Below are 20,295 nucleotides of genomic sequence, written 5' to 3' on the forward strand. Positions count from 1 at the left end.
CCTTAAATGTATTCATTTGCTAAAAGAAAATAAACAGTTCTCTTCTTCCCATAAACTTAAATTTCATTTTATCATTAAATAATTTCCAGCCAGATGTGGTGGCTCATGCCTGAAATTCCAGCACTTTGGGAGGCCGAGGCAGGCAGATCATAAGGTCAGGAGTTTCAGACCAGCCTGGCCAAAGAGGCCAGCCTGGTCAACATGGTGAAACCTCATCTCTACTTAAAATACAAAAATTAGCCAGACATCTAATCCCAGTGCCTGTAATCCCAGCTACTTGGGAGGCTGAGGCAGGAGAATTGCTTGAACCCAGGAGGCGGAGGTTGCAGTGAGCCGAGATCATGCCACTGCACTCCAGCTTGGGTGACAGAGCAAGACTTCAACTCAACTAATCATCATCATCGCCATATCTGAGCCCTGATTAATATATCATTTGTGAACTTGATGTCTGCTTTGATTTCAGCTTTCCTGAATTGTTAGAAAAATGCAAAGTTTCTTACATTAGGCCTGACTGTCAAGTGAGGGAGACGGTGTGGAAACGTTTTTCATGGAAGGTCCTGCTGGTCTCACAGGTAGCATTTAGGATGACATGTGTGCTCAGGCAAGAGCGGTTTTGTACCTTCTCTCTCACTGGGAAATTATGAATATGACAAGGAGCTTCTGCCAGCATAGCCAGTGCTTCCTGCATTTGCAGTATAGGGCCTCTGACCCCTGTCACGGGGAAACATTCTTTCTTCTGCTTTCCTAAAATTGTCTCCAACACCAGGGATTTGACAGCATTGAATCATTGAATTCTGTCTCTGCTGAAAGGATGGCTTATTTCCCTTATTTCCTTGTATTCTGGTTAACCTATGAAGTGTTCCTACAAGAAGCAAATATGGGAATGGTAAAATGGTGAGGAGGTGTTTTGTTCTTTTTTAAGTGGGACAGGGTCTTGCTCTGTTGCCCAGGCTGGAGTGTGGTGGCATGATCATAGCTCATGGCAGCCTCAGCCTGTGCCATTACAGCCAGCTAATTTTTAAATATTTTTTGTAGAAACAGGGTCTTACTATGTGGCTTACACTGGACTCGAACTCCTGGCCTCAAGCAATCCTCTTGCCTTGCCCTCTCAAAGTGCTGGGGTTATAGGCATGAGTCACCATGTTAGGCCAGTAAGCAATTTTGATAATAGGAGAAGGGAAATCAAAGGAAATTCAAGAAAAATGATAAAAATAAGCCATATAGCATTAGTGCTATTACAAAGGTTAAAGAAACTAACTTCAAACAGTGGATGATTTAGAAAGGGGAAAACTGTTACATAAAGAATTTCTCTAATATCTCAAATTCCACCCCATCCTACTGTCTATCCCTTTTTCCTCTGTTTATTCATGTTTTAAGTATCTACAATTGGTATAATCCATAAAGACACATATTTTAAACCTCAAAGCTTTTCTCATATCAACAGGAAATTTGTAATGCAGACAGAAAGATGTATGATATATACAGATTCAACATACAAAAGTTATTCTTCAAAACCAAGTGACAATGCATAATTTAAATACTTTGGTGCTTTCATTTTTATTTATTTATTTATTTTTGAGATGCAGTTTTGCTCTTGTTGCCCAGGCTGGAGTGCAATGACACAGTCTTGGCTTACTGCAACCTCTGCCTCCCAGGTTCAAGTGATTCTCCTGCCTCAGCCTCCCAAGTAGCTGGGATTACCGGCACCCACCATCATGCCCAGCTAATTTCTGTATTTTTAGTAGAGACAGGGACCTTGTTGGCGAGGCTGGTCTTGAACTCCTGACCTCAAGTGATCCGCCTGCCTCAGCCTCCCAAAGTGCTGGGATTATAGGAATGAGCTACTGCACCCAGCCTCTGGTGCTTTTTAAAGACATATTTCTATTTAAGTCAAAACTTGATTTTTCCTTCAGCTTAATTTGCTGTAGCATTTGTTCTTTTGTACCTAGTGGGAATGGGTTCCCACTGGTACATCTCCAGTAGTCACTGTGATAAATCAGACATTTCCCTGCCAAGTAAAGGAAAACTAGTGAGGAGAGCTTGGTATTTTAAATGGTCAAATATCAATGACAACCTGACAATCTCACTGCTAAATATTGTTAAACAAAACACCTTGACTATACTTTATGTCCTAGCAAGATCTATGATGCAACGTAGCTCTGAATGTATCTCTTCTCTTTAAGATTATATATTTTTGCTCTAAGTCTTACTTACATTTTTGGAGTAACAATTTTAACTGGGCAAAACAGAGTTTTATAAAACTTCTCACTGGCATATTATATCCCCAGTCGTCACTATGATAAACTAGACAACATTGGCTGCCAAGTAAAGCCAATAAAGTATTAAACTGTGAATGCAGGTTCTAAAGTACATTTTGTTTAAATTTATTTAATAAAATTTGAATCTATTAAGCATTTACTTGAGCACACCAATATTTACTTTTCCTGGAATAACGATCATTTATGGCTATTCTAGGACCAAAGTTTAAATCCACTTCTAATTATTTCAAAAGTCAAGACCAAAAAGGTTATAACAGTATCTTTTCCAAGTTCCCCCGTTTTCAGCTGTGTGTGGTGGTGTTGTAGCAAAACTCCAGCTTAAGAAGACAAACAGACCAATGGAGACGGAAGAGAACTTTGTTTCGGACGCCTGGGCGTCCAGGTGGGCAGCAGGCGCAGCCCAAAATGGCCGCCGACCCCCAACAAAGTGGGCAGTTTAGCTCATATGCTGTTTGAGGCGGGAAATCAAGGCAGGAAGTGGATTTCAGACAAAGACAGTCAATCAAGTTTTACAACCTTGGGCTTCGTGGTCATTTGACTCTATAGCTTGCAGCTGAGGTGGGAGTGGAAAGGTGGGGGTGGTCATCCAGGGAGGTCAGAAGAACAGGAAATGCAGGAATGTGCCAGCAGCAGCCCTGAAGATGCGCTCTGGTACTCTTACCTGTGTAAAGAGAGGGCGTGCCCAGTCTGCTTTGCCTTTACTTTTAGTTAACTCCTGCCTACGTTATGCTTATTATTTGAACTATATTCTGTTCTATTTCATTTCATTTTATTTTCCTTCCACAGTGGTGCATACCTGTAGTCCTGGCTACTCAGGAGACTGAGGCAAAGGGATTCCTTGAGCCCAGGAGTTCGAGGTGGCGGTGAGCTGTGACTGCAGCACTGTACTCCAGCCTGGGTGACAGAGTGAGAACCTAACTCTTAAAAACCACCAACAATCAAGTTCCCCCATTTTCATTAAATAAAGGCAAAAGTTGAAGTTAATGCTATGAAAACTGAGTGAGGCTCTGTTATTTATGTAAAATTTATATTATTAAATGGCAAAACCTTAAGCAATACTGCATTACCATTCAGTTTTTATAAGCATTTCACATGTTTTTTAAAATATGTTAATAGTAACTTTCGTCACAATTTTCAAAAGGTGAAAACCACCCAGCAGATGACTGAATTTAAAAATTGTGGTAGACACATACAATGAAATATAATTTAGCCATAAAGAATGAGGTTCTGATACCCCTTACAACACGGGTGCACCTTGAAAACATTTTAAAGAGGCGGAACCTGCTCTGCTGGGCCCCATGGCCACAAAAGAACTTTCTTTCTCCCGCCCAAACGGAGTGGGCGCAGCGGACAACTGCCTCGCCCACCTGGCAGCCTAACCCACCCTCTCTTCTCTCTGGCTTCGCACGGCCCTGCCTCCCTCTTGCCCAGCGGCATCCGCTTGCTGCTGCCACCGCCTCCTCATCTCCTGCCCAGCCAACCGGACTGCCCCGCTGCAGTGATGTGTGACAAGGAGTTCATGTGGGCCCTGAAAAACGGAGACTTGGATGAGGTGAAAGACTGTGGCCAAGGGAGATGATGTCAACCGGACACTAGAAGGTGGAAGGAAGCCTCTTCATTACGCAGCAGACTGTGGGCAGCTTGAAATTCTAGAATTTCTGCTGCTAAAAGGAGCAGATATTAATGCTCCAGATAAACATCATATTACTCCTCTGCTGTCTGCTGTCTATGAGGGTCATGTTTCTTGTGTGAAATTGCTTCTGTCAAAAGGTGCTGATAAGACTGTGAAAGGCCCAGATGGACTGACCGCCTTTGAAGCCACTGACAACCAGGCAATCAAAGCTCTTCTCCAGTGATGGATGGACGGACTGATAACTTGGGAAGAATGACTCTTCTGTGGCCTCACACTGCTCCCTGTCTGTCTGTCACTCTCTTATCTGCCAGCTTCTTCAGCTAAATACTTTAAGAGGGGTGAGGGGAGAGAGAAATTCATAACAAATCAGTCTACCAGGAAAAAAACAAAACAAAACCATGTTTTGGAGGAGGGGCTAAAGAATCATGATCAGGCTTTTACTGGGATTCCTGATCAAGTAAGCCTCTTTTCCCTTTCTAATAAAATGTACACCTTATACCCAAGGGAGAGCAAAGACAAAATACACCAGTAACATTTGACCTTTTCAGCTCCCTAGCTAATATATTAATTAGATTGTGTTGAAGGTCTGATTCTACACAGGCCAACTCTACATATTTGGTAGCCCTAACTGTGTGAGCAGTAGTGGCTGCTGTGATGTAAAGTTAGGGTGCTGAGATAAGCACTTAGCTCTTCTGCCTTAAGAATGCACTCTACTGGGGATTTCCTGGCATAGGTAAGAGCGCTGCCTATAAGGTTGGTGACCAAATCTTTCCTCAGTGACTTTAAGCTTTATGTGGAAGCTTAGTTAAGGTAAGGAGGGGCACACTCCTAAATTGCTGGATGACTGAACTTTGGACTTTCTCTCCCCTTTCACATGGATTTCATGTCTCTTTAGATACAGCTGACTAGTTTTATTTATAAAATCTTAAGTTTGGGAAGTCTAAAGGAGAAAGCATTCCAGTATGCATATTTTTTTTCTCCTCTAGATTCTTACATTTATATAGCATTGAAACACTTTCAAACTCCTGCTGGTAGTAAAAGGGGATTTAAAAATAGAATCATAGCCATAAGGCTGTTAGTATCATATAAAGAGAGAACAGTTATCTTAGTACCTATGGATTTTCTTTATTAGCTGTTTGAATGGATTGACCTCGGTTATGTGTGGAGAATTAAAGAACATTCTTTAGAATGCCTCTCTCAGACCCATCTTGAATGCTGATTACTTATTGCACCAAAGCTATCACTGGGGTGAGATTTACTGTTTGGACAAAGTTAGCCCCATCCCTTCAAAAATACACTTGTAACCAGGTTTCCCAGAGTTGTTGATAGGCGTCTGCTGAACATATGCCAACCCACCTGCATAATATTTTTTGTCGCTTTTATGAATCGCATAAAGTGTGATGACTTCAAGATGTATTCTCTGTTCTTAGAATACAGTGCCCTAAAATGGTGTTCTTATGACCTGCAGATATTTACACATATTTCCAAATATTTATTTCATGAGCAGTACAGCTAACTAACATATATAAGCTTAAATTTTATATCTTGCATTTGAAATATTGATTCCTTTGACTTGCCATCCATATAAGCTTACTAAAAAAGAGTTTTTCTTAGCCAAGTCATACAATAATTGAATATACCTCAAATTTTGAGAGAGGGGAGGGTGGGTTAGGGCCTGATATTCAGATTGTGGATAATAATTGATTTTTAAAGGCAACATAGCATTCTACAGCAGGGTTAAACTATTATCAAGAACAGTCACCCTGGTTAATAAGTTTTACTGATGAGTTGCTGATTGGTTGGCTGGCATGTGGTTGTGTGGGTGGGTGTGTAGGTGTGTATGGGTGTGTGTATTTTTCCCCATGAGCCCTTTTTTTAATCCTGTGGCTTTTTCACTTACAACTAGCCTAACCCTGTAATTTTCCTACATCCAAGAAAACAATCACAAAGTAGTGGTTTAAATACGTTGTCATATTTGGCTAATTTTGCTGTCTTAATGCAGCCTATTAGGAGTTGGGTTAAAAGTCAGTAATCAGTACTTTATTACATCACTGAACTAAAATATGGAGACATCCTCATTGAAAATGGAGGTCACTTTATCAGTCTATAACTATCAACGTAATGCAACAGGGCGTTTTGATACCTCTGTTTTCACCTCTTGACATAATGCTATTTAAAGGCTTGAATTTTCCTCTTTACATAATTTTCACCATTGCTTTCAAAGTGTTTTGTTGTAGTTGGCTATTGCAGAGAGTGCACTGTCCTATCATTCCTAAACCTGGTCTGCTTTCTACAGTCATGGTATGGAAACCATGTGATTCTTTGTACAGTTTATCCTGATGTTCCTTGTAATGCAGTAGAGGCTGTTTCGCCTTCCCTCTTCTTTCTCAGCCTTTTTGTAAACCCCATAATTATGAAGCGATTGCTTGAGGAAATAACATATAAACATAGAATTGAATAGACTGACCAAGATGGTTCACAGTTTCTTTTTTAACTAGGTTATTTATAATGTATTTCTGAGCCACTTGGCAGACAAATTCACAACACTTAATGTTCATATTTTGAGTAAAGGAAGCTAAAACCATGTTTGCTTTTTGGTACTACACGCATTAGCAAAAAGTTAAGTAAGTTTTGCTCTCCACTGAAGTAATACTTAACATCTCATTAAAAAAGTTTGCATGTTCTGTAGTTTTGTATTAAATCAGTCATTTCATATGCACTATATCAAGTACAAACAGGTAATTTACCTGTTTATAGTAGTGTACTAGCAAGTTCTCCCTTGCAGCTGCAGACTGCCATCTATAGGCTTATAGTTCAAATACAGCACTTGAATATCCTAAGTAGTTCCTCTACGCATAGCTCACCTTTTTAAACCCAGTTAAGCATGGAGGAGAGGTAGTAGGTAGGTGCCGTGTGTGGAAGCTGCAAACAAGTAGACCTTTTATTCATTGATTTATTTTCCCAAGTAATGGATTTTAAATCTACATTTATCTATTTGATTTTTTTCTAAAATTTCAATTGAGCTGCTGTTTTCTTCCATGCAATATTGTATACTCAATTGTGTATAGAAGAAGCTGGTGAGAGTGCCCTCCTACATAAATAAGCAATTGCAGTGTTTTGCATGCAAAATATAAAAAAATTAAATTGTCCTGATTCTATTTTGTAAATGGAGAAACAATCATATCTTTCTAAGCAGTAATGGCGGAAGACTAGTGCTTTGTGCATTTTGATACTTTTGAGTTCATTTTTTCCACAATGTCATACTTTTGACGCAATTGGGTTTCTTTCTCATAAGTATCCTAGTTCATGTACATCCGAATGCTAAATAATATTGTGTTTAAGTTTTGTGTTGCAAGAACAAATGGTATTAACTTGAATTGTGCTACAAAAAAAAAAAGAAAACATTTTAATATATTTACTGATATTTGCATAGCTAATTTGTTTTTCTTTGCACAACCAGGATTTTTTTCCTAATGTTTCTGCCATAATTAAGGAACAGGGAAAAGAGAGAAGTGGGTTTACGACAATAGCTAAACCTCCCAACCCACACAACGGTCTCCTTTACAAGTAGACACTCTACTCCACAACGCACTTTTTGCCTATGCCAAGTGTGGAGGTGCTTCCAGAATTTTCTCCCCTCATGTGCCATGAGATGAGGCAAGGTTGAAGGCTGGTGTTGCTCTCCAATGTGCACAGCTAAAAAAGCCCTGCTTGGGCATGGGCTGGGTAACTCTGGCGCCACTTCTCTGTTTCATGCAGAGATGACACGAGCGACTTCCCAGCTGACAATGCATGAAGGGCAACTGTGGGTAACTATGCACACGGATATCAGCTTTTATATGACTTAAGTGACACATTATTTAGGAGGAGAAATAGTTTCCATAGATAAGATAATATCTCTTATTTCAAAGTAAATTGATTAAAAATGTAACTTATTCATCTAGAGAAGGAAAGGACTCCTGGCAACAAGCAACACAGTTTTATATCAAATACATAAAAATGATCAAAATCTTATGGAAGAAAGGTATCTTAATTTTAACCACCAAAATTTAACTTTTCTGATATATATTTTGGGCTATACTGAAAAAATAAACCAATGCTAATAAAATGACAGTTGCAGGGAATGCTGTTGAGTTTCATGTTTGTGGTTTGAACACTGAAAGGCCCCACCTTGTTATGGCCATATTTTTGCCTCACTCTTCTTGTTCTTATGCTGAGGACACTCACCTTTTAGGGAGAGAGCAACTGAAAGGTATTCCTCGCAGAAGGAGCTCACGTAGAACAGTAAGCTGGGGGATAGTGGTTCAGCAGCTCAGTGTGGCCGTCTCTCAGGTCAGCATGAGCTCCTCAGGAAATAAAGCTGCAAAGAAGCTGGAGTTCTTACTGAAGATGTAACTGTACCGTTCTTGAAAACTGTAGATCATCGAGGTGCCCATTCCAGAGTACGCCAAAATCTCTGGAATGACACACAGTTTGGTTATGTTAGGAATACGTGGGCCGGGCGCAGTGGCTCACGCCTATAATCCCAGCACTTGGGGAGGCCAAGGCGGGCAGATCATGAGGTCAAGAGATTGAGACCATCCTGGCCAACATGGTGAAACCCCATCTCTACTAAAAAAATACAAAAATTAGCTGGGTGTGGTGGCACGCGCCTGTAGTCCCAGCTACTCGGGAGGCTGAGGCAGGAGAATTGCTTGAACACGGGAGGCAGAGGTTGCAGTGAGCCAAGATCATGCCACTGCACTCTGGCCTGGCACCTGGTGACAAAAAGAGACTGTCTTAAAAAAAAAAAAAAAAAAAAAAAAAAAAAAAGGAATACATCTGTGCCAGACTCTTGCTTTATGTATATTTTAAAGTAGCTCTAATCCTTAAATATCTCAAGAGAAAATAACTGTCGCATTTTTGATGTTTTTTAAAACTTTTAAAAGAGTTTTATCTTTTTCTTCAATTTAATTTTATTTATTTTTAATTTTTTTGAGATGGAGTCTCCCTCTGTCGCCAGGCTGGAGTGCAGTGGTACAATCTTGGCTCACAGCAACCTCCGACTCCCTGGTTCAAACAATTCTCGTGTCTCAACCTCCCGAGTAGCTGTGATTACAGGCATGAGCCACCATACCCGGCTAATTTTTGTATTTTTAGTAGAGATGGGGTTTCACCATGCTGGCTAGGATGGTCTCGATCCCTATGATCCACCCGCCTTGGCCTCCCAAAGTGCTGGGATTATAGGCGTGAGCCACCACGACTGGCCAATTTTAAAGATTTTTAAAGAGGAATATAAAATATAAATAACTAAACTCCCTCATATTCCCAGGACCCAGAATTGATTAACAATTAACATCCTATTATTGCCCCCAAAATGCTTCATCTTTGATTTGCATAAAAGTGAATCTCCAGAAGAAGTGCGTAATTTCTATGTTACTGCTTTCCTCAGGGTGCTGCACTGATGATCTTCTGAGAAATCCAGAAAGAACTGCCACCAGATCCATCAGAAGCAGCCATGGACATCTCAAGAATGGAATCCTATCTCCTCCTAAAGTAAATGGGCTTGGGACAGAAACAGTTCCATTTTAAATAATCAGACAGAATTGCCTCATACTTTCCTTAGCGTGCCAAATGCCAGAAGGAGCTCTGTAGTCTGTGATCTCCCACAGGTTCTTGTGACCTGCTCCATGGGCACACCCACCTTGTGTGCAAACAGCCCATCATATGTGGCTGCTGCTGCTGGCTCCTGCACAACCTGACACACTCCTGGCATGGCTATGGCTTCTTCTTCCAGGTTCTGGGGAGTGATGACAGAGAAGTCCTGGATAGAGCATATTCATGAGAGACGAGATCAAAGCTAGAACACATGTGTTTCATTCTGCCTGTTTCAGGGGAGCTGAGGTCATGGAGGTTTCCTTGTGAACATGCAGAGTTCACAAGGCGCTAATGAGCTGACAGGCCTGATGGCTCTGTCCTCGTGTTTTCTCATTCACTGACCAATTTTATCGATCTTAGCTTTCAATAAAGTAGGTATGGATGAAACACTTGCTAACAAGTGAGATAATATTTCAGATGATTCCATTTGTCTTCACAGCTGTGGCCTTATTTAAACACTATATCAAAGAGACATCACCCAGAGGTAATATCATTTTTATCACTTTTTTCCTAATTATAAGTTACATTTCTTTTTCAAGTTAATTATTCCTAATGAAATATAGATTACCAGGGCACACAATGCTGTTATTAACCCATGCAGCTAAATTTCCCATAAAACATGGACATATATCATTAGGAGGCCAAGACAGTTCCTCTTGCCACCACTTACTGTCCCTTTGGCAGAGCAGAGGCCCCCCGCATGTAAACCACTTCAGAACATGGCCAGCCTGTGTCTGTCCCCACGACCCGAGTGACCAGTAGGAGCTCCTTATGGGAAAGAACTTCTGTGTCACTGGTCTCAGGAGGCAAACACAAGTACCTTAATGTTATTCTGAACAACATACAGTAAATAATAGCCTTTCATTCCCATTCAAGAGGTATTAAATTACATTTGAAAATACATAAGGTAAACCAACAATACAATTCTAAGCCCACCAGCCATATGAATAGACCCCTCCTCTGGGCAAGGGCATTCCAAGGCTAACCTGAGGGACTGGTTCAGGCCATGATGGGGGGTGCGGGGTGCCTCATTACACCCTCCTCCCTTTCAGAATTACCACAGAACAAACTAAGTCTGCTGAGAAACATTTTCAACTTCTTCTCTCTGAAGCCTGGAGGCTTCATCTGCATGATAAACTTTGGTCTCCACAATGCCTTATCATCATAATCCAGACATTCCTTTCTACTGATTCCAAGTCTTCCAGTTAATAACTTAACTCTTTCAAACAATTGGCAACCAGAAAATTGTTACATCTACCCATACATAACCTGGAAGCCTCCCCTTCCCGGCTTGGTGCTGCCTTTCCAAACTGAACCAATGTACATCTTACATGTATTTGACTGATGTCTCATGTCTCCCTAAAACATACAAACTAGGCTGTACCCCGACAATCTTGGGCACATGTTTTCAGGATCTCCTGAGGGTTGTCACGGACCATTGGTCACTCATATTTGGCTCAGAATAAATCTTTTCAGATATTTTACAGAATTTTTTGACTCTTCTCGTCATCCATAATAGCAGGGAAATCACATTGCTCATGTGAACACTTAAACACAGTAATGTATTTAGTGAGGTCACCTGAGAGCCAGTGTTACTCTTCATGAACCTGACCACAGAAAAGGAAGTGGTCATGGGTGGAGGTGTGACATTACATTCTCCAGGCAATTAAGCATGTCACTGCTCTTTCCAATGTAGCCACTGCATTAAACTTAAATGCAGTTACCATGCAAGGAATAGCAATCAACCTTCACCAAAAACACATCTGACTGAGAAGATTTAGGATTTCAAATATCAGAACTTTATTGATAAAGTCTTAAGAGATTTCTATTGTGATTACTAGTCATTTCCTTACTCATTGATGTTATAAATTTAAAAACAAAAAAATACTGATTCAAGAGCAAGATGAAGGTATGATATAATCCACTCTTAAAGTTATTACGTAGGGTAAGGCATGGGAAAGTGCTTGGCCAATGACTGTCACCACCCGTGCATGGACACTTATTGCACATCTTGTACTTGCCGGGCCCTGTGTGTTGGGCATATGGACTCAAGTACGATTCATGCCCCAGGAAATATGCTGGATATTACAAATAATAATAATGACAACAATATCATCACGTAAATTAATATTAGGGGGGAACACTAATATCTGTGGTTCCAACACAAAAAGGACTAGCATAGGAGCAAGAGACCTGGCAGGTGAGCTGGCTGGACCAACAACCTCCAATCTGGACAGAGTAAAGCGATTTCTCTACAGCTCTCAAGCTGTTCAGAATTTTTGTTGTAATACTTCGATTACACATGTATTTCTGATTTATGGACAAATAATCGCTCATCTAGTTTATCTTTCTGATGCCCTTCATCTGTGTAGAACTTAGTAAGTTTTAATTCCTAACAATCACAAAGCCACCACTCACTCTAGGATATACAGGCTGGAGCATCTGAAACTACCACTTTGGCAGGTCAAAAAGTCTGCAATTTAACATGACCCAAACTAATAGCTTTGCACCAAAAAATACTGACTTAGTAGCCATTCTAATTCTATTTTGGTGTCAAAACACTCATTTAAGGCAGAAAATTTAGCATTTTAAAGTTTTTATGCTAATACCTTTGCACCAAACTCCTTTGCACCAAAAAATAATGACTTAGTAGCCATTCCAATTCTATTTAGGTGTCAAAACACTCATTTAAGGTAGAACATTTAGCATTTTTAAGTTTTTATGCTGCATAAAATTTTTAATAAAGTGACCAGCAGTATATTTGGCAAGACAGGAAGAAATATAAAATGAATATCCTAAAAATTAAAAAATTGTTTTATTGAAACAGATTGCTACCAAGATCAGACAAAATAAAATGGCATAGCTTTATTTGGGTTAAGCCCCTGTGATTTCCCCTAAGGAAAGCCCATCGATTATTGCCAACATAGTAATATTTAGCTGTGTTGTGAAACCAGTGGTCAACAAAGTAGAAGGAACCACCAGATTATAAGGGGAGTGAACCTGGACGTGTGTTTTTTATAAATGTGCGGATAATACACTGAATCAATTTCTGGTGTTAAAGATCAACCTATCTGTAACATTCCCTAGAAATGTTTTAATTCCTGTGATTGCTGTTTTGAAAAACAGCCTAGAGTAAAAATGTAAGTGTATTAGTTATTCCTTGTGGATAGTTGAATTTTAAGGAAACAATTAAAAACTACATTTTTTAAATGTAGGAAAAACTACACACTAATTGTTTTTAACATTGACAATGCATACACAGTCTTGAAAATACATAAATAAAATCATGATGCATGTTGTATGTATTAAGGCAGATATCATAATAGAGTGTTTTTCATTTCATTTTTTGCAATGTATCTTGCTGAATGTGTAGGAATTTCTAACAATTCTTATTTAAAAATTTATTATTAGTACAGGTCATTCCCAACTTTGCCACGCTTTATGCAGGATATTACTGATTGTATGGTCACCTGACTTCTTCAAAACTGCCTACTTTATAATTATATCTCAGTTTTTTCTTGCTTCTCTGTTTTCCAAAATTTGTAAACATAGTATGTATAGGCATGGTGATTTTTCCCAGCAGTTTTAAACATTAAGAGTGCTTTCAAATCCTTCCGTTATAGTTCCTAATGCTCTAGAAATTATTCTTACCATTGTGTTCCAGTGGATTTTTCTGAGGTAAAAAAGAGCTTTGACTACTTTGGATTGTTGGGAAAGCTAGAGGGAAAGACACTGGGTCAAGCTTCACGTTTAATAATTGGGTAAAAGAGAATGGGAACAACATCATCTTCAGCATCCAGAGTTACGTACTTCGCAGCTCCGAGGCTGTGAGCGTCTTTGTTCCACGTGCTGGGCCCTCGGATAAACCCAAACACCAGCAATGAGGGTGCCGCGTGACATGTCTCCATGTCTGTAGGGCTGGTCTCTTCATCACCCTGTCTCCATCTTCAGCATTCTCTTAGCTACATGTGCCCCATTGTCTCTCCATACACATTTTAGAACCAGTTTGTCAAAAATAAATACACAAACAAACAAATGTTCAGCATAATCTTGAAATTAGATTAAATTGAAGAGCATTTTTTGGAGGGATACTTAGTTTGCCTACGTGTGGAAGTGGTGTCCTATCTCCATGCATTTAGGTCTCAAATTCTAATAAAGTTTTATGACATATTTTCCGCAGAAGTCTTGTATGTTTTTGTTATCTTGATCCCAAGGCACTATACTCTTTGCAAATGGTTTTTATAGCATTTTCTTATGGTAACACATTCTTCACAGGAATCCAGTTATTCTAAGATTCAGCAGCCTTACTAATTCCCATTAATTTCAATAATTTCTGTATATTCTCTTGGGCTTTCTTTGTAGACAACCATATTGTTTTCTGTTTATGAATAGTGCAATTTATATTTGCTTATTTTCAATCTTCTGTGTTTTTCAATTGCCTCACATATATTTTTATCTCTTTATTATTCATTTCTACTCTAATTGCACTATAATTATAGAAACTGTTTCTATGATAACAACTCATATAAAACTTTCTTTTGCTATATGGAACATTGGGTAGCCAGTTTTTAAAAACATGCCATGTGTGCCTGAGAAAATTATGTATTCTTTAGTTTTGTTCTAACAAATCTAGCTGTTCATTTTGTTTTTAAAATACTCTATTTCCTTGCTAATTTTTGTCCAACTGACTTATAATTACTAACAGATGTATATTTAAGCCTCTTCCTATCATGGTTCATTTATAAATTTCTTCTTACAATTTAGTCAACTTTGTCTTTATACATCTTGACTCACTTTTATCAGAAGCATATGAGTTCAGATCTGTTCTTTCTGTTAAAATTAAAAAGTATTAGCTGGGTGTGGTGGATCATATCTGTAATCCTAATCCTTTGGGAGGCGGAGGCAGGCATATCTTAAGCCCAGGAGTTTAAGACCAGCTTGGGCAACTCAGTGAGACCCTGTCTAGAAAATACAAAAATTAGCTAGGTGTGGTGGTGCAGGAGTAGCTTTAGTCCCAGCTATTTGGAAGACTGAAGTGGGAGGATAGCTTGAACCCAGGAGATGGAGGCTGCAGTGAGCTGTGATCACACCACTGCACTCCAGCCTGGTGACAAAGTGAGGCCTTGTCTCAAAAAAAAAAAAATTTAATAAAAATAAAATAAAAAATAAATAAAATGTGGAGTCTGACACTACCTCTGGGTAATTAGTATTTTATTCAATTATAAGACACACAACTGGTGTCCAGAGAACTGGATAATTGGTGTTAAAAAAGATATACCACATATTTGATGTCAGTAGCAAAAAACCCCACACATTTGGTGTTAGAAGTTTTATGGACAAAAGTAGTTCAATTTCTTTATCAAAAATTAATTCAAATGTGAATAAACTCCCCTATCAAAAGACACAGAGTGGCTGAATGGATTAAAAAACAAGATCTAACTAAATGTCTGTAAGAGACTCACTTTAGATACAAGGACACTCATAGGCTGAAAGTGAAAGAATGGTTAGAAGATAATCCATGCAAATTGAAACCAAAATAGAGCAGGTGTGGCTAAACTTATCTCAGACAAAATAGACTTTCAGCCAAAAACTGTCACAACAGACAAAGTAAGACATTATAAAATGATAAAAGGGTCAATTCACCAGAAAGATAGAACAACTAGAAACATACCTACAACCAACATCACAGCACTTAAATACTGTATGTAAAGCAAACACTGGACCGGGCTCCGTGGTTCACACCTGTAATCTTACCATTTTGGGAGGCTGAGGTGGGTGGATCCCCTGAGGTCAAGAGTTTGGGACCAGCCTGGCCAACATGGTGAAACCCCCTCTCTACTAAAAATACAAAAATTAACTGGGCTTGGTGGCACACGCCTGTAATCCTAGCTACTTAGGAGGCTGAGACATGAGAATTGCTTGAACCCGGGAGTGGGGGGAAGGGGGCTGGGGGGAGCAGGGGGGTGGGTGCAGGCGGAGGCTGCAGTGATCCGAGATTGCACCACTTCACTCCAGCCTGGGCGAAAGAGTGAAACTCTGTCTCAAAAAAATAAAAATAAATAAATAAAATAAAGCAAACATTGGGAGAACCAAACCGAGAAAAGAGAAACAGCAATTCAATAATAGTAGCCTTCAATACCCAGCTTTCAATAATGGATAGAACATCCACACAGAAAATCAATAAGGACACAGCAGAGTTGAACAACACTATTGACCAAATGGACCAAACAGACATAGAGAACATTACACCCAATTGCAGAAGAATGCACATTCTTCACAAGCACACAGAACACTCTTCAGAACAGATCACATTTTGGGTCAAAAAGCAAGTTTCAACAAACACAAGAACACTGAGTTTATATTAAGTATCTTTTCTGATTACAATGAAATGAAGCTGGAAATTAACAGATATAGGAAAACTGGAAATTTCACAAATTTCTGAAAATTAAAGAACACATTTTTGAACAACCGATTTATCAAAGAAGAAATCAAAAGGAAACTCAGAAAACATCTTGTGACAAATGAAAATGAAAACACAGCATACCAAAATTTACGGGATGCAGCAAAAGCAGTGCTAGGAAGGAAATTTATAGTAATAGATGCTGACTTTGAAAAAGACATGAAATCAATTATGTAACACCTCAAAAAACTAGAAAAAGAACAAACCAAGCCTAAAGTTAGGCAAAAAAAAAAAAAAAAAAAGGGGGGGGGGGAATCATCAAATTAGAGCAGAAATAAATTGAAGCTAGAAAAAGAATTTTTAACAGGTCAATGAAACTAAGAGTTGGATTTTTGAAAAAATTAGAAAATTAACAAATTTTAGCTAGACCAAGAATAAAAGGAAAGACTCAAATAAATAAAATCAGAAATGAAAGAGGAGACATTACAACTGCTGCCACAGAAATAAAAAGAATCCTGAGAGTATCATTAACAATTATACATCAACAAATTGAATAACCTAGAAGAAATGGTAAATTTCCAGAAACAACCTACCAATACTGAATCATGAAGAACAGAAAATCTGAACAGCCTATAACTACTAAGGAAATTGAATCAGTAATAAAAAATCTCCCAACCAAAAAACACTCAGGACCAGATGGCTTCACTGGTGAATTCCACCAAACATTTAAAGAATTAAAGAAAATCCTTCTCAAACTCTTTCAAAGGCACTGAAGAGGAGGGAACACTTCCAAACTCCTGCTAAGAGGCCAGCAATACCCACATACCAAAGTCAAAGCCCATGTAAAAAAATTAAACGTCATGTTAATATCCCTGATGAACTCAGATGCAAAAATCCACAAAAAAATACCAGAAAACCGAACCCAATCATGTATTAAAAGGATAATACATCATTACTAAATAGGATTTATCCTTGGGATTGAGGAAGAAGAACTAAGCATCTAAGACTACCTTCCCCTTGACTTCCACATTACATTTCTATAGGAGAAGTAAAGGCTGGCAGACCTGGTACCACCTTAATCGCCCTCCTATAGATCACAGGCATGGTATGGAGGAATCTTTTCAGAAGGCATTGTTTTTACCTAAACAAGATCAAACCCCCACCTAAGTCACATACCCCACACCTACTCCACGGACCAAGACCCTTTCACATGTAATTTCTAAAGCGGTAAACCCAAGACCCTTTCACATGTAATTTCTAGAGTTGTAAGCACAAGACCTTTTCACATGTAATTTCTAAAGCTGTAAACCCAAAACCCTTTCACGTGTAATTTCTAGGGTTGTAAGCCTATGTAAGGACAGGGTCTTTCTTTGTTAGATGAGCTTGGCTGTTAGGCAGCTATGCTGCCTTGCTCCTGGCTGAATAAACCACCCCTTCCTTCCCAGTTCGGTGTCCCAGAGGTTTGTTTCTTGTGGCCATTCCTGCTTTATTATGAAAAGTTGGCTCAACACATAAAAATTAATTAATATACTACACCAACAGAATGAAGGATAAAAATCACCTGGTCATCTCAATAGATAAAGAAAAAGCATCTGACAAAATACAACACCATTTTATGATAAAAAAAAAAAAAAAACTTCCAACAACTAATCATAGAAAGATATTACCGTAAGAGTTAAAGGAGGAGAGGCTGGGCGCGGTGGCTCAAGCCTGTAATCCCAGCACTTTGGGAGGCCGAGGCGGGTGGATCACGAGGTCAAGAGATCGAGACTATCCTGGTCAACATGGTGAAACCCCGTCTCTACTAAAAATACAAAAAATTAGCTGGGCATGGTGGCGCGTGCCTGTAATCCCAGCTACTCGGGAGGCTGAGGCAGGAGAATTGCCTGAACCCAGGAGACGGAGGTTGCGGTGAGCCGAGATTGCGCCATTGCACTCCAGCCTGGGTAACAAGAGCGAAACTCCGACTCAAAAAAAAAAAAAAAAAAAAAAAAAGAGTTAAAGGAGGAGGAAAGAAACATGAAACGTGGCTGGCAGTTAAATACATGTTTACTTTAGACAAAACCTGAGAGGCACTCCTGGCCAATTTTGGTTAGGAGCCCTTTCTCTTACAGACTAAGAGTATATATTGGTCTTAGGATGAGGGGGCTTAACAGAAGCTTGGAATGTTTATATGTGTGGAGAAGTTTATGGTGGGGCTGGAATCTCTCTGGGAGAAGGGGAAGTTATGTTGAGCAGACATCTTTTTGGCCTGGAGAGGGGTTATCTTGGGGCTAGCATGTCTCTGGTTGGGGATGAGTTTAGATGTTTCTGGTTGGAGATGTTATTTGTGGTTTATGGTCATGCTGACCTTAGTCATGAGGCTGATGCCCTTTGGATTTGGGTGGTTTTTTATTAAGATAAACTTTAGAATGAGGGGCTTGTCCAAGATGGTGATGCTCCTGCTCTGTCAATTACCTTAACATAATAAGGGTCACATATGAAAAGCCCACAACTAACATCAGGCTCAAGAGTAAAAACCTGAAAGCTTTTCCTTAAAGACAAGGAACAAGGCATGGATGCCCACTCTCATCACTTCCATTCAACATAATACTAGAAGCCACAGTCAGCAATTAGGCAAGGAAAAAAAAACAAAAGGCAGCCAAATTGGAAAGAAACAAGTAAAATTATCTCGGTTTGCAGATGACATCATCATATATGTGAAAAATCCTAAATACTTCATGAAAAAAACCTATTAGAGCTAAAGAGCAAATTTAGCAAAGTTGTAGGATTAAAAAAAAATCAACATACAGAAACCTATTGCATGTCTATACATTAACAACAGATTATCCAAAAGAGAAATTTAAAAAGCAATACCATTTACAACAGCATCAACAAGAAAAACAGAGGATAAACTTAATTAAAAAGGGAAAATACTTGTATAGTAAAAACTGCAAAATACTAATGAAAGAAATTACAGAAGACAGAAATAAATGTAAAGGCATCCCATACTCGTGGATTGGAAGATTTAATATTGTTAAAATGTCAGTGCTATCCAAAGTGACGACCAGATTCAAGACAGAAGCCTCCACATCGTCATCTGTCTGGAAACTTCCCTAAATCAGTCGTTTTGGGTCTTTATGGAATCATAATTGCCCACTGCTGATGAACTTAACCTTGAGCTCCTCTCCCCTCCAGAGAGGTTGAAGAGGGACTGAATATTCCAACCCTCTAATCACACAGTTGATTCACTAGGCAACAATCCATATCCTCTGGTGATCCAGGAGTTGTCAGTCATCTCATCAGCACACAGAAAGACACATCACTTAGAAAATCCCAAGTATTTGAGGAGTTGTAGAACAAAAAACAGGACAAAAACCGAGTATATCTTTTGCAATATCACAGAGAGTTTTCTTTTCTTTCCTTTTTTTTTTTTTAAGACGGAGTTTCACCATGATGGCCAGGCTGGTCCTGAACTCCTGACCTCAGGTGATCCACCCACCTTAGCCTCCCAAAGTGCTAGGCTTACAGGCATGAGCCACCCCGCCCGGCAGACAGTTTTCTTTTTATTTGTATCTTCTTTGCTTTATTTTAGCAATGCTTTGTAGTTTTCAGTTTATAAGTCTTTTGCCTTCTTGGTTACATTTATTCTAAAATATTTGTTATATTTTGTGCTATTGTAAGTGGTATTATTTCACATTTCTGATCGGCCCTGACAGTGTATAGAAACACATCTGATTTCTTCATGCTAATTTTGTATACTGAAATTTTGCTGAAATCATATGTATGTAGCTGGTTGGTGGTCAGCACTCCATGTCACTGGATTCCACTTGGGTGAATTGCACCAACCACAGATCAAGAATATTCAGAGAAAAAGCCGATGGTTGTACTGAACTTGTAAACCTTTTTTGTAGTTATTATTTCCTAAACAATACATTATAACAACTATTTACATTGTATTAAGTATTAGAGGTAATCTAGAAATAAACTATGTGAGAATCTGTGTAAATAAGATTCAAATACTATGTACATCATTTTATTTAAGAGAACTGAGTATCTATAAATTTGGTATCTGAGGCGGTCCTGGAATCAACCCCCATAGATGCTGAAGGATGACTATATTACTTTAAAATTTTTAAAACTAAGTCATTAGAGGTTTCTTCATAATCTGTCATCTGAAAAAAGGATAATTTTACTTCTTCCTGTCCAACACAGATGCCTTTTATTTCTTTTCCTTGTCCAGTTGGTCTGGCTAGGACTTGCAGTCATATGGTGAATAGAAGGTGAGACTGGGCTTCAATCCCTTATTCCTGATCTTAGAGAAAAAGCTTTTGATATTTTATTTTTGATTATGAAGCTGGATGTGA

General features: G+C 39.0%; 1 protein-coding gene and 1 pseudogene across 2 annotated transcripts; both read left to right on the forward strand.

Moving 5' to 3' along the window:
* Nucleotides 1-3,765: 3,765 nt before the first annotated feature.
* Nucleotides 3,766-4,308, forward strand: LOC116545946 (annotated as a pseudogene). Its single transcript, XR_004266518.1, has one exon. The product of XR_004266518.1 is annotated as a myotrophin pseudogene (transcript).
* An 816-nt stretch (nt 4,309-5,124) lies between these two features.
* LOC116545945 (leucine zipper protein 6-like) lies at nt 5,125-7,309 on the forward strand. Its single transcript, XM_032272349.1, has 2 exons — nt 5,125-5,160; nt 6,602-7,309. The coding sequence occupies exons 1-2, from the start codon at nt 5,125-5,127 to the stop codon at nt 6,782-6,784; spliced, it is 219 nt and encodes a 72-aa protein (XP_032128240.1). The 3' UTR covers nt 6,785-7,309.
* Nucleotides 7,310-20,295: the final 12,986 nt, after the last annotated feature.

The sequence above is a fragment of the Sapajus apella genome, unplaced genomic scaffold (genome assembly GCF_009761245.1).
Source record: "Sapajus apella isolate SASKATOON/1434 unplaced genomic scaffold, GSC_monkey_1.0 scaffold453, whole genome shotgun sequence".
Taxonomy (NCBI): domain Eukaryota; kingdom Metazoa; phylum Chordata; class Mammalia; order Primates; family Cebidae; genus Sapajus; species Sapajus apella.